At 44.6% G+C, this 15,670-nt stretch overlaps 1 protein-coding gene across 1 annotated transcript in view; it reads left to right on the top strand.

Annotated features, from left to right (window-relative positions):
* Positions 1-6,174: 6,174 nt before the first annotated feature.
* Positions 6,175-15,670, top strand: part of LOC145396822 (tyrosine-protein kinase Src42A-like) — a 45,113-nt gene continuing 35,617 nt past the window's right edge. The window contains exons 1-5 of the mRNA XM_080270108.1: positions 6,175-6,330; positions 11,925-12,037; positions 12,397-12,518; positions 13,853-14,019; positions 15,276-15,444. Of these exons, the coding sequence (XP_080126234.1) occupies positions 6,175-6,330; positions 11,925-12,037; positions 12,397-12,518; positions 13,853-14,019; positions 15,276-15,444 (727 nt within the window). The remainder of the gene's footprint in view (positions 6,331-11,924; positions 12,038-12,396; positions 12,519-13,852; positions 14,020-15,275; positions 15,445-15,670) is intronic.

Here is a 15,670-nt window from a genome sequence, read left to right as displayed (position 1 = left end):
GCTCCTACGCTCCTCACGGGGCAAAGTAGGATTGGATGATGGATGGATTATTATTCTGTATTCCAGAAGCCAAAGCACGCGTTATGGTTTCATCGGCGAGCGCGCGCATGTGTGCTCGCGCTCGCGCGGTTAGCAAAATAACCCAAATTGTTTTTATCCGATTTTAACCAAATTTAGTGGAACGGAAGAGGGTCAGGCAGTGAGTTATCTTGCTGTTTTTTGGAAAAGATCAAAAGTCAAGGTAGCAGGGCTGTGTCAACGTTTAGCCAAGCAAAATCACAAATTTTTCTCCAGCTTAGACCAAACTCTCTCTCTCAACAATAAATATTTCCCCAATTTGCAAGTATCATTCAGTCATAGAAGAACTAAGAGTAGAGTCGGTATCCTGGTGATCGTGTGTGATGCTGAGGTGGACCTTCGGCACCACAAAATGCCATTACAATACCACTAGTGCGATGAGGATAGACCAGTTAGAAAGAGGGATCTAGATTGGGGGTGATAAGGTCTAGAGAGATTGTACCCCCACCCCCATGTTTATATTTTCATCTATGCCATTTCCTGTCTCCGGTAAGTATGCTGAGTTAGTGATTAAAAAATACATTCATGAAAGTTTCTCACTGTTTGACTTTGACTTTATTTATTTCATTAATTTTTTTCCTTCATCTGTTCTGTTACAAAAAAAATAATGACGCTCAATAAGGGACTCGTATGTTTGTGATATGTATACTGATGAGACATATATTGGTTGTGGTATTAGTTATTGGTAAAGGCATGGTTGTCGCCAAGGAGTAAAAAGGAGAGAAACGCCGTAGTCACTGTCGGGTATTAGAGTTTATGGTCAAGATCATGATGCTTTATCTGCGTGTTTATCTTCCACATCAGCTTCACACCTCCCAAGAAGAAAAAATTAGTCTTGCGCTCCCTCCCCTCCACCCTTTTTTGAGATTCTGCGTCTACCAACCATATACGGTAATAATTTTGTCTGATCTGGCAACTTCACCAAGAAAGCATACTTGTCTTTGCTTTACCCAAGTTAAATATCAACATTAAATTGATTATGGTCTTCGGTTCTCTGTAACAGATAATGAATAAATGGCTGGGCTTCAGAGTCAGAGGTGGGCATGCCCTGGATAACAGTGGGTATTTTTAACGTGCTTTGTTCATGGAATCTACAGACAATATATTCATATGGATATGCAAATGGATATCAAAGAACTATATAGTGCTTAATATCTGGTCTGGTAGTTTAAATATTGCACGCTTTATATTTAACAAAACTATATATCGTCAGTCAAGCAACCGAGTTGGAGAATTACTAGTTTTGAATAGTTCCCCAATAATAATAATGCATTCTTCAACGAACGGAAGCCTTCACAGAAAACTATTAACTACAGGGTAAACTACTCAATAAGCGATCTATTTTGTGTGTGTGTGTGTGTGTGTGTGTGTGTGTGTGTGTGTGTGTGTGTGGTCATTTGTTTGTACAGATATAAATATTGATGAATACGTTCTGGAAGTGGCTGCTATGCCTATGGACTTCCAGCAGGAAGTCGAAGTCTACCTGAGCTTTCATTAACATCCGCTGAAAATCATGACAGAGATATAAGTTCTGTAACTGATTCACAGCACCCAAATTCAATGTAAATTACTGATATGATACTGAGGCTGGGTTTGTTTACAATGGAAGTGGCCTCCAACAGGGGGTAAGAAGTCGATTCGAACCCCAAACCTATTCATTGCCCCTAAACCTATTCATTGCCCCTAAACCTATTCATTCCCCCTAAACCTATTCATTCCCCCTAAACCTATTCATTTCCCCTAAACCTATTCATTCCCCTTAAACCTATTCATTCTCACGCCTTTCTGGATAATTTGGAAGTTAGGTTGGGTTGGGTTAGGTTAGTAAGGACGGAACGACTGGTGAGGGATTAACCTCGGGGATAAAATAAACCTGAAAGCCCTACAGGGAGGCCTCTTGCTATTTTGGTTTAGGGATCTTCAGTTGTGTCAAAGGAAAGTCCTCTCATCACGAGTTTCACTTTAGGGAGCGGCCAAAAGTCCCACGGTGTTCTGTCAGGTGAGTAAGATCTATGTGGTGCTGGAGACATTTTTCTCAAGGCCAAAAACTATCGAGTAACAAGTGCTGTGTGGCTGGATGCACTGTCATGGTGAAGCAGCCACCCGCCATTCCACCTCTTACCTCGTCTGTATCTCTGCCTAGCACAAACATTTCATAATTTCCAGGCAGAAAGTCGTAATGACATCAGAATATCTGGGAAGAAGTTCTGTATTCACAACTCCTCTCATGTAAAAAAAAAAAAAAAAGAAAGAAAAAAGAAAGGAAGGAAAAAGCAAGCCGATATTTTGCTTGTATCTTGACTGACGAGCATTTTAGAGTGTTGGAAGCATTGGTGTTTTATGCTGGGAGTTGCCTTTTGGTTTCTGAGTCATATCCGTAAGCTACATTTCACCCTTTGTTGTAACCGTGGATAAGAGCGCTGAATCTGGTACACACCAAACAACCAGACTGGAAGAAGAAATGACACGATGCTCGTTTATTCACCTGTGAGGATCAGTGGATCTGATTTGAGATTAACAATGGGAGGGACACACAACCTTATTCTTGCCCATGTCGCGGTGCACCGGCTCGTGGTGTTGTGTTGGCTGGTATGTGTATGTGGCGATTAAAAGGGACTGATATACGACAAACATTAGTGCAAATCCCTAGCTATTCTTTTATTTACTGATGAGGCCATTACTAGAACTTTCTGATCACAGCTCGCCACAGATCCCATTCAGACTCATGTGTATCTTTCATTTCATTCTGACAACAAAATAATGTAGTACGTGTGTCTGCCACAGGTCTGGCTGGGGGTCATAATGGTCGGACAAAGAGGAGTCAATCCGTGGTGGGGGAGGTGGACGGCCGCAACCCACACCCACACCAGCAGCCCGCCACCCACAACACACCCGTCCCAGTGCCAGTCCACGCCGCCAGGACCACCAACCACTACAGGTCAGGGGAGGGGCGGGAGGGAGCAATGGGTGAAGTGGCGGATCCAGAGAGTGGGGGGGGGGGGAGGTGCCTTGACTCTCCTGTTTTTACCTGTGTCAAGTATTTTATAAGCTAAGGGAAAGCAATGTTTTGGTGGTACAGGCAGCTAAAACTTGAACGAACAATAGGTAGGCAAAATTAGTGAAAGGAGAAGTAATTCATACCTTCCACTACTATCATGTATCAGTTTGACCCTACGGATAAATTTTCAGTAATGGGTAAAAAGAAAAGAGAGAGAGAGAGAGAGAGAGAGAGAGAGAGAGAGAGAGAGAGAGAGAGAGAGAAACCCTTTCATTCTACTAACATCCACCCCTAGAATATCGGATTCTACAGAATACGTGGAACAGCCTTCATCAGATTATCTTTCTTGGTGTTTACTTCCTCCACTTTTTCACTTGTACTGTGTCCAAGTATCCCACTTTCCTCTGCTGAACACCATCTGTCTTCGTCTAAATCTCACCCCATTCACCTCACCAAGACTCGGCTAACTGAGGCCACAAGCAACAAACCGTAGTATGCAGCCTCTTACTTTCGCTATATTTATGCCAAAGTTGTTGATGTGTGAATGTCCACAGCAGTCTAACGTGTTCCTGAACATGAACCTTCTGAATTATCTACACTCGGGCTGTGCTTAAAATGCTAATCTCTAAATACCTTTGTGCTGTTTACTTATCTACTGATTCTCATGTCTTTCTAAAATCCTTCAACTATCTCACTTCCAAATTGGAAAGCAGTATTTCCATTCCCCCTTCTCCGAAATCTTCATTCCCTTTCTTAATGATCAACAGAAATCTGCACTGCACCCCACCAGTTTCCCTGACTGACTTGAAGTGAGTTCCAAAATACCTGACGTTGCATGCATACTCGTATATACTGTGTGTTTCATACAACTGAGTATTTCTCGTTATTTAGTTGATCATTTTCTTCCCCAAGGCTCCTCTAATCACAACCTAATAACAGCAACTTCTCCTGTCACTCCAGTGAGGTCTGTGTACCCTCCAAAGAAATGGCGTACTGTGGCAATATGCTGTTGACTGGGAGGCCTTCAGACAATACTACTTCGATTTTCGCTGGAACGATTACTGCTTCTATGACCAAGAGCCATCTGAATGTGTTCAGTGCACCACAGAGGTTATTTTCTTGGGCATGAAGTGCATATTTCTCTAATTTCTGACTAATGCCAAACAGCCTCGTATTAATTACACTTACCCTGATTATGTCGAAAGCAAAAACATCGCTTTCAAAAAATACATAACTTTGACAAGAATCACACACTTTACTTTATATTCCGTCCCCGAGTTTGTCCATCGTCTTGTCAAAAACAGCTCCATTCGTTTTAATCGCAAAGAACCCTTCCCACTCATTCTGACACCTTATCAGAAACTCCAGTTACTTTACTGCTTCCTCTCTTCCACTCAAATGGTTCAGTACCTGTTCCTTCCCTTGATGAAGCTGAACTCATTGCTCTACCCCTTTCCTCTCTCAATATTGGATGATTCTGGTGCTATTCTACCATTTCCTGCTCTCCTCTTCTTGTACGTTTTTACGTCTGGTATACGCTTTCTTCAATAATGAAACTTTCTGTCCCCACTGGACTCAATACTAGTGCAGTTCTTATGGGGTTCCTCCTGTGCATGTATGCTTACATTCTACGTATGTAAACTCCCTACTCTTTGACTGTCAGTGTGCACCTTCTCATTCAGCCTGTCGCAAAGAATGGCAACCACTCCCATGTCTAATTACTGCTCAACTGCATTAATATCTGATACTTGTTAAGTCCTTGAGTCTGTCCTCAGCAAGTTTTGATGCGTTCTGTTGCAATGGTCAGATATTCCTCTGACATTCCTGTTGATCATCCTTTCGCGATTTTAGTGAAACGTTTGGTATGGGAACACCCCAAATGCCATTGCCCGTGTCCAGAGTAGGTCTGATTTTCAATCCACCCTCTTAAGATTTAAATCGTTCTAAATAGGTCTTTATTTCAAGCTTCCCCTCTGGTCTTTCTATAGCTGCTGTTGTTGAACACTATTCGGCTTCTAAAGCTGTCAACAGTGGTGTTCAGGGTTCTGTTATTTCACCAACTCTCTCCTTCCTATTTATCAGTGACGTGTTGTGAAAATTTAGCCCTATCCACTCATACTATACGCTGATGACCATCCATTACCTCTTCACCAGCTTCTCACAGTGTCCATAACAGCAATTAGACCAAGTCGTGGGATGAGGCTAGGCACAAGCACCCTTTTTCCTGAACTAATAATTCCGATTGAGGTGAGAGAAACCTTGTTATTTCTGACGATTTAGAAACTCGGATCCTCCAGCTTTTGAGCAATGGCATTTTTTCAAGAGAATATCCATTAACTTCCAAAAACACATAATTCAGTTCTTTATCTTTCAGTCTCTTTCAGGCTTCTTTCTCCCGGGACCTTATCATGGAAAGGGCGTTATTTTCCTCGTAAAATCCACTTAGAGAACTGAACCGACTCCATACACGTACTTTCTTAAAGCCTGTACAATTGCTGACTTTATACAGGAGTCTTTTTCGCTCATGTGTGGAAGTGAAGTCAAAGGCAGTTACTCTCATCAACTCCCCTCCTTTTAATGATTCCCTTCAACCTCTCTCTCTCTCTCTTCCTCTCCGTCGCAGCATTGCCTCTCTCCTCCTCTGCTATCACAGTTTCAGTATTCATTGCTCTTCGGAACTCTTTGCCTATATCGCTCTCCCATTACGGCAGTCGCATAGCACCTATCAACACACCGTCGCCCCTACCTAAGTGACACATGACAATCGACTAACTCTGAAACTGTTTTCCTCAGTCTGTATTTCCGTCTGCCTTTGATTTCCAGTCGTTTCAATGCAATGTTTCCAGGCATCTCAAAATAAACGGATCTTGATTATGGCTCTCCCTTGTTCACTTATTTCTGGAAAGGACTTTTGTTTTTTTCAGGTTTCTAAACACTGATTCTTTCATTTAACACTATCTATGTACGAGTATATCTATTTATCTGTCTGTCTACATGGTAAATCGTTACTCTCATCAGAACTTATAGCCAACATTCCCATTCAGAAATTGAGTCTGTTTGTGAAGGTAAAGTGAGGTGTGTCCCGCAGCGTGACGCCGATGGGCAGCTACGCCAGCTACAACTCCCAGGATGCGTGGTCCACCGAGGATGACGCCGTGGTGGAGGAGGGACAGCCTTACGAGGTGCTGGCCCTGCATGACTACCAGGCACGCATCGGTGGCGAACTCAGCTTTAGGAAAGACGAACATCTTGAGGTTTGTGCTGGATCTCTCTCTCTCTCTTACTGTTTTATTTATATTTATTTAGGTACAATCATTGTCTTATTACAGGTTTCACTTCTATTTTTGAGGCTAAAGAAATTAGCAGGATTTCTTTCCTTCAGCCAAGTATTAACATCACACTTGAACTTTTGCACCGTATACATTGTAATGTTATCAACAACACTTACGTAATTATTTGATAATTAACAATATTTAGGTAAAACAATGTCTCTGATAACGTGAGGTGTGACACCACGGGTCCTCCAGTGTTGCCCGAGCCAGCTCCATACTTCTCGTGGAGCACTCTGTCTCCGTGGTAGTCTCAGAGACTACAGGTGAGGAGAGTGATGTTGTTGGATCTTGAAAAAGCTGGTCACTGCCATCGTGTCCCTACGCTGTTGTAGGCTTTGCATGTTTCTTCGTGATGTCGCAACGCCGTCTTCAACTATCCTTTGGGTCCACGCCTCGGCTTTATGAAGGAGACTGAGATGCTTGCTGGCTGCTCCAGCCCAGGCCAAAGGGTAGTACGCCATGCCTGACCTGATCTGGTCCTTGTAGAGCACATCCCATGCTTTACTGTCCAGCAGTCGATATCCTCCCCAAAACTGTTAACTTCTTAGAAGTACACTGCAGTGTTCTCCATATGGGGTTTGAAGGTTAATTTTTTGCCATCCCCTAAGATGTTCACCTCGTCCTGCGATATCACTTGACCTCCAAAGTTCAAGAGGATTGTGTGATCAGATCTTGCAATTAGCATCAGTTGTGTTTTGTGAGGAGCAAATCGGACTTGCCACCTTCCCCCCCCCCCCAAGCAGTTATGTTCTTCAGCTTCTCACTGACGAGTATCACGGTAATGTCTTCCTAAGCAGGATCGTAGTTCATCATCAGAGTCCCATCACCAGCGTAAGCACGAGCCTCAGGGATGAGATAGGGCAGCTCGTTCACAGACATTCCACACCAGAGGTCCTAAGACACTTCCCTGTGGAACTCCTCCCCGTATGCTATACAGTAGGGAGAGGACTTGCAACTATTCAACAGAATCTTTAGTGTCCCACTGTTCAGTGACTGATGAGAAAATCATGCAAGTTCCCGTTCAATCCAGTTGCGCAGAGCTTCACCAACAGACCCTCATGCTACACTCTATGAAAGCACCTCAATGTCAAGAGCCAGCACACAAGTACACTGGTAAGTATCATGTGCAGCAGTCCACTTAGGGGTCAGCAGGAAGTGAAGCTCAGCAGCAGTGATTCTTCTGGAAGCCGTATTGACGTATGCACAACAGATGGTTATTTGTCAGGTGTTCTGTTATTCTTGATGCAAGTATCCTTCTAGGCTCTTAATGATGACCAAGAGCAGCAACAGGACGATAATTCTTGACCTCTCCCCGACTTTTTTCTCCCATGCATGGGCACAACGTTGGTTATTTTCCATGTGTCTGCCATGTGCTTGAGTGCGGAATGTTATTAAATACGACGGCGAAGGGTGGAGAGAGTTCTCAGGCACAACGATGAAGCAAAGGAGTACTTATACAGTCTGGTCCCACCGCCTTCTTCTCATCCATACCCCGTAACCAATTACAGAATTCCGACCGTGATGTTATATGTCATAGTTCGTCGTGTGTCAACACTGGCACCTGGGGTGGGTGACGATCTGGTTCTTGGGTATCCATTTTGTTGGCAAAATGTTGAGCAAGAGCAGTAACTTTCTGGGCTGTACTGAGAGCCATTTCTCCGGTTTGGGATGACAGAAGTGGAATTACTGTGTCTGTTGTGTGTCCCTGTTTGTCTTTATATTTCATCACATTTTGCTTCCAACTTTTGTGTCTTGTAGCTTACGTCTTGTGCTTATCTCTCACTGGCGAACTGCCCAGCACTGGACTTGTTCCATTTGTTTTACTGCCTGCTTATGGAGAAGTTTATTCAGTGTTGTTGAACGGTGTTTGTACCTGACTCACACATTATACTTCTTTTCAGGGCCTGCCATACACTGAGGACCAAAGCAGGGCTGATTTGTTGTTATCGATGTCACCAGTGTGTGGGGGTACAAAATGGTGTTGGATATCCAGTTATGCTGAAGTAAAGGTTTCAACTTCATCATTAATAGTACCCTGCATCATTCATCTCCAGTCCAACTGCAACAGGATGTGTCTAAGGTCTTCCCGTCCGCTGCCTCCTACTTCTACAAAATGCGTTCGATGGTTTCTTCCCTTGGCAGGTTAAGCTTGATTCTGATCAGCATTGCTTCACGATAGGATGTTCCGAAGATCACTAGGGATTAGCAGTGTATCAGATGTTCAGGAAGATACAACACAACCGGATCTAAATGCGAGCCTGACCTATGTGTCGGGAAGTTGACAGTTGTAGAAACTATACAATGCCAGAAACAGATCAAAATTATCTCGAACTCTGCGTTGATTGAGGTCCCTGAACACAAGTACTTGGCGACAGCAGTTGTCATTCATCAGTTGGTCCACACTGTCAGTAAGGAAGTCCAGCAGCTCTGTTCCTTGTGACAGAGGATGATAGCTGCCACAACAATGAATTCCTTGTCCCCCAGCATCTAGTGTCTTGAACAAGAGCAATTTCACTCTGGTTGGGACTGGGAAATCAATGATCTGCACCTCAAGCCCTTCTTTGTAACAAAGTGCAATATTTCCACCTTGTTAGTTTCTGTCCTTCCTAATCCACTTCGCATAATCAAGAACTCTGTTTCCTCGAGGAATGTTTCTTCTAAGAAAACGACAGTCGCCAAGTTTTTGGTGATAAACTGGTGTGTTACTTCTCCCACTTTCTTACTGACACCTCTAATATTGGTGGATATAATTCTGATCTCCATTGTTCTACACGTGGCCTGCTGTATCTCTCCTGTTGCTAGACACGGTGGTGTTGGGAGAACTGGATGGGGTCACGTGATAACCCAGGTGAATTTGTGGGGCCACTTGGTGTCCAGTGCTGCTTTGCTGGTCTGACACTGCCCTCCCTGCTGCCATGTCTCTAGCGTACTCTGACACCTGTGAACAGGTCTTCCTGTTACTGTTCAGCAATCCTATCACGACAGTTCTGAGCGAGAAAGCACCGATGGTTGCAGTAGCTGCAGAACTGCTGTCTTGGACACTGCTACTGGACGTGGTCCACTCGGTGACACAGGTTGCACCTTTCAGACACCGGATCATTTTGATTTCTGGTACTGCTTCCTTCTTCAGCGTGTACATATGCACCACGGTCATGCACCAGTCGCTCAACGTGATGATGTCTTTCCTCTTCGTAGTACTGCTGCAAACGTCTGTACTGTCTCCTGTGCCTCCGAGGTCATGACGACTGGCGATGGGAGCTGTGTTGTGTGGAGTTTTCTTGATCAAGGCTGACTGCTGCCGATATGAAGACCGGTGATATAAAGCTTGCCAACCTGGTCCCAACTGTTGACTTGCGTCTGTATGTTGGTGTGTCGTTGTCTGCTGACGTGGTGCAGAGTGGCGCCTGGTAGTGCTCTGCTGATATGTTCACTGCAGACATAGGCTGCGTTAGGCGTAAGCAGCTTGGTGATGCTATGGAGTTCCAGGCTGTTCCTGAAAATTCTGTGTTGTATGTTGCTCCTTCGTGGTGCTCCTCAGTCTTCTACAGTAGTTTGCTCTGAGTTACCGCCAGATATACGGCTTTATCGTTTTCTTCAATATGCTTCTTCCGGTCTTGATCCATCTTGATGAATATAGTAGACTTGCAGTGTAAGGCATAGGCCTCTGATTTACCTCCTCAAGGCTTGCCTTGTTTGTCATCAGAGTATCGACAGTGGAGAGGGCCTTTGCCAGGATACTCCGCTTCTCAGATAAATCTTCAACTACGGTTTTGTAGCAAGGCAGGTGTGCCTTTGTCGAGGCCAACTCTTGTTTTAATGACTGAATAACTGATACCAGATGTTGCACAGGCATGTTGAGATCATTCTCCCTGCATGTTCATTAAGAGTCCTGAACATCCAGAGTAGCCTACAGGTGATGCGCTAAGTTAGTAGGTGACGGCAAGAGAGGTGGTGTGAACGGCGGGGCCTAAGAGCAATAGCAGAGACACCAGCCTGGCGGTTTTGTACAAACAATGACAACGGGACGCTGGTCAGGGCTGGCAGGACTCTTTGAGCTATCTTGCTAAATTTTTGCCTCTGCAGCTATGCTTTCCTTTACAAGTTTGTACATTCCGGATCACTGGATATTGACACATCTACTGTTGCGAAGCTGAGGCTCTGTGAGATGTAGTTCTGTGATAATTAGGGATATTCAGCGGAGTTCCAAACTGTGTACAATCTGTCCCCGCCCATGTTTCTCTCTCTCTCTCTCTCTCTGTACTGGACGCATGGAGCTACAATTCAAAATCTTGGCCCAAAAGCAAATAAACGTCAACTGTCTTGCTTACCATCATACTGGTACACTAAGGATGAAAAGCTTGCTTCCTGTTCCACAACATCTACGTCGCATTTAGGACAAGTCGGTTACTTTCCTCCCTGACGCATATCAAGAGAATGGACCTCTCTGTTTGGGAATATCAAAGAGAATCATCTATGGCCTGAGAAACATACCAGGCCACTCTCAGCTTGGGAACTGTTCATGCTTATCCTTGTTCGCCTACATTCTCTCTCTCTCTCTCTCTCTCTCATGTTTTTTAAAGAGTTTCAAGCCAAAACAATTTACACTTTCTTGGCTGAATAAAATCGTCTATGTATAACTGGGATGCAATACGAGAAGTGTCCCGATATTGGAGGGTTAAGATCCTCTTGTATGTTCCTTATACAATCTATCTCGATAATCAGTCAATCAATCAGGCTATCTATTTATCCACACACACACACACACACACACACACACACACACACACACACACACACACACACACACACACACACACACACAACACTACTACGTGTAATCAAATATGACCTAACGACCTCATTTAACTAACCCTAACTAAACACGTCTAACCATCTAATTTAACATGATCCAATCTACCTTACCCAAACCAGAATTAACCTAACCTAACTGGGTTGGGTTTAGGTTTATCTGATCTAACTTACCTTAACCACCAAACTAAGCGCCACTAAGTAACCACACTAAACCCAACACAATGTAACCTGTGCCTAACCCAACTTAACCCAACCCAACCCAGCCTAACCTAATTTAACCCGACTGTCTCTAATCCAACTTGACCCAACCTGACCTAATCAAACGTGACCTAACCCTAACCAAACCCAACTCAACCTAACCTAACCTCACCCAACAACCCAATTTAGTCTAACTCAGGACAACATATCCCAGTGTATCCTAACCTAACCCAACAAATTCTAGCTTATGCTATCCTAACCTAACCCAACCTATCCTAACTTATCCCAACCTTGCCTAACCTAACCTAACCCAACCTAACCTAACCTAACCCAACCTAGCCTACCCTACCCTACCCTACCCTACCTTACCCAACCCAACCCAACCCAACCTAACCCAACCCAACCCAACACAACCCAACCTAACCTAACCCAATCTAACCTAACCCAACCTAACCTAACCCAACCTAACCTAACCTAAACTAACCAAACCCAACCTAACCCCACAGGTGCTCAACGACTCACTGGAAGACTGGCTGCACGCACGAAACCCCGCGACGGGACTGGAAGGCTTCATCCCAGCCTCCTACGTCGCCAAACTCCGCAGCATCCAGGCAGAACCGTGAGTCGTGTGGGATTGGTGGTGGTGGTGTGGGATTGGTCGTGGGATTGGTGATTATGTACTCTCTGCTCCAGAGTACTAGCCTGTGCTTTAACATACTACCCTGTGCTAACTCTTCTGTAATTCCCTAAGGTCCAATGTACTACCCTATGCTGTAATGTACCACCCTATGCTACTATGTACTAACCTGTACACCACTGCACTACCCTACAGTATCATGCAAAGTACTACTCTGTCCGCCATATTCTCTGTAATACCCTAGGTTGCAGTGAACTTCCTTATACACCAAAGTACTACCTAATTCTCCACACTTCTCCCCTGTGCCCCCGTGTACTACCCTGTGCTGCAATGTACTTCAGGTGGTACTTCGGCAACATAACGCGTGGGGAGTGTGAGCGTCGCCTCCTGCACGCCCTCAACGACCACGGGGCCTTCATGGTGAGGAACTCCGAGTCTCGCAAGGATGAGTACTCCCTATCAGGTGGGTGGCGTGTGTGTGTGTGTGTGTGTGTGTGTGTGTGTGTGTGTGTGTGTGTGTGTGTACGTAATCTTACTTAAACCACTGCACTACACTCCTGACTCATTTTCCCGAATGTTATGTGTTACCATCATAAATTTTAGCCCAACCACCTCCCCCTCAGTCCATCTATTTGTGGGTCACTGTTACACCTTCTTAGCGATTTGATCTGCATATTACATCTTTCTTTTTTTATCCTCTTGAAAACTACTGAGGAAAAAATGTCTGGACGAAATTTATACCAGTAAAGTGGGCTTTGTGAGCGGGTGACAACCGAGCGAGCGCCAGGTTATCACAGTTTCCCTCTATAAAATCATAGGCGGGGTCTTTGATATTTAAACGCTTGGGCTGATGCGAAAAAACAGCGTTACGAAGGAATTTTTTTTCTTTAATTGATTTAGTAATTGAAGCGTTCACCAGTTAGAGTCGAACACTGCCTTGGGAAGCTTGAGATTCCAAGGAGTTCCTACGTCTTTCGGGTGAGTTTTTAGTTGCTACCAAAATTAATTGAATGAATGTATCACATGCAGAAAGAATTTTAACTCTACATCACATAGGAGTAAAGTTATTAGCTTTGCTTAATCTGACGGGTTGGGTCGGGCCGGGCCGCTCATTTCCAAACTTAACTGAGAGTACATTACTTGCTCTCTCGTAATAACCCACATACAATGTATAATTAGTGTGTAATATGCAAATATAAATCGTCAAGAAAAAGATGCTAGGATGTCTACTACACTACTTAGAATACGACCCAATATGGCGGGTAACATGAGGGGTATCTATAGTCAAAACAGTAAGATCCAATCCGTTATTACCCCCTTGGAGGCGTAGGGGGCCGAGGCTAGGATGCTACGGTTAAAATAAGGTTAGATGACCAGTCTACCTCCCCTGATGGCATTAAATGACTGAAAAACCGTCATTCACCTCTTGGGGGATCTAACCTACGCACGGCCGTCACTATGAATAGGGTGTTCTAACTACAGCTATATGGGCGGCTTTATGGAGCACCTTAAAAATTAAATAAACAAACAAATCAACCAATCAATACATACACAGCTAGGCAAGTTGGTGATAGTTGTCCCTTTTCCTTCATTTCACGTTCATTGTTTTCTGGGCCCTACCTTACCCCATCCTTAGGTGGGAAAACAGGTCATGATGATGATGATGATGAAAATAGCGATGAAGATGATAATGATGAAAATAATGATAGTGATGAAAATGCTGATGATATTGATGATGCTAATGATGCCAACGACGACGATACCCTGTCTAAACTCTGGCAATGTGTGTTGATGTAGTGCGCAGTCTGGACAAGGTGGTTCACTACCGCGTACGCAGCGATGACCAGGGCGGCTGCTTCATCGCCCGAAAGAACTCCTTCCCGTCCCTTCACGCCCTCGTCCAGTTCTACAGCGCTGAGAAGGACCGCGGACTCTGCACGCGACTGGAAAAACCCTGCGTCAAGGTAACATGCACACCTGTCATTTACCTGTAATCTAGTTGGTGTCCTAGCGCCATTTTTTTATCGATTTATTCCGTCTCTTGCGAATCAGTCTTATGTGTTCCCTGTTTTTTCATATGTAAGAAAGAAAGAATCAAGGCCAGACGCCCGCAACCGTTCCCTCCAGGAAAACAACAAAAACAATACAAAACAGAGACAAATTCAAGATCCGGTCATTTCGAGATGCCTGGACACACTGCGTTTGAAAGACTGGAGATCATAGGAAGTAGGAAACAGACAATGGGAGACAGTTCCAGAGCTGATCTGTTGCATAAATGAAGGACTGGGAGTAACGGTTAACACTTGCATTAGAGAGTTGGACAGAAAAGGGATGAGAGTTTGTTGCTAGACGGATGCTACGCGCCCGTCGTAGAGGTGGAGGAATGCAAGCAGACAGTTCAGAGGAGCGGTGACCATTTAAATAGCGATAGAAAAGAGAGAAAGACGCAATAGCGCGGCTAAGACACAGATGTTGAAGGGAACCGTAAGAGGAGGAGACGATGTGATGAAAAGCCTTTTACTCCACACTATTGAGAAGAGCTGTATGTGGGGAGCCTCCCCACACATGAGAGTTGTACTGTACACAGGGGCGAATGAAACCCGTGTATAAAGTCAACAACTGTGCAGGGGTAAAGAAGGAACGGAGTCGGCTTAGCACACCTAATCTCTTGGAAGCAGATTTTACAAGAGATGTAATGTGATCTTTCCAAGATAAGTCCCGAGTAAATGAAACCCCAAACATGTTCAAGGATGATGCAGGATTGAGCTGGATATTATTAAACATTAGTGGGTACTCCTGTGGAAGATTTTGTCGGGTTGATAGATGTAAAAACTGAGTCTTTGATGCATTAAAAACAACAAGATTATTTTTACCTCAGTCAGAGATACGGGCCAAGTCAGACATTAGGTGTGCCATAGCCTCATCCCTTGTTTGCTGAAGTAAGTGATGAGATGGATGTTGCGGGAACCGAATGGAAAGGTGAAGGGTGGAGTCATCAGCGTATGAGTGGATAGGGTTAGATGTACAGCTTAGAAGGTCATTTATGAATAAAAGGGCAAGTGTGTTTAGACTGGTAGTTCGATTTGACTAGTAACCAAGGAGACGTATTATCTAAAGCTCCTCGAATTTCACGCAACCAAGGTTTAGTACTCAAGTTACGCCAGGTGAAAGAAAATGACTGGAGTGACCATGAAGTCTCTCTCTCTCTCTTTCCCTCCAGCTGGACACGCCCGACACCCCTGGCCTCTCCTACACCACACGCGACGCCTGGGAGATTCCGCACGACCAGATCGAACTCCGGCGCAGACTCGGCTCGGGTCACTTCGGCGAGGTGTGGGAGGGACGCTGGAACAAGACAGTGCCCGTGGCCGTGAAGACGCTCAAGCCGGGTAGGTGAAAGCTATGGAAATTTGTGGGATGTACTGGAAGGGTCTGGAAGGTTCTGGAATGTACTGGAAGGTTCTGGAATGTACTGGAAGGTTTTGGGATGTACTGGAAGGTTGTGAGCTGTACTGAAAGGTTGTGGGATGTACTGGAAGGTCGTGGGACGTACTGGAAGGTTGTGGGATGTATTATAAGGTTGTGGGACGTACTGGAAGGTTTTGGAATTTACTG

Source organism: Coenobita brevimanus, chromosome 39 (assembly GCF_032717465.1).
Source record: "Coenobita brevimanus isolate Jiangsu-jjx chromosome 39, ASM3271746v2, whole genome shotgun sequence".
NCBI classification, from domain to species: Eukaryota; Metazoa; Arthropoda; class Malacostraca; order Decapoda; family Coenobitidae; genus Coenobita; species Coenobita brevimanus.
Note: the sequence above shows the minus strand (reverse complement) of the source record. Positions and strands in the feature narration are given on the sequence as shown.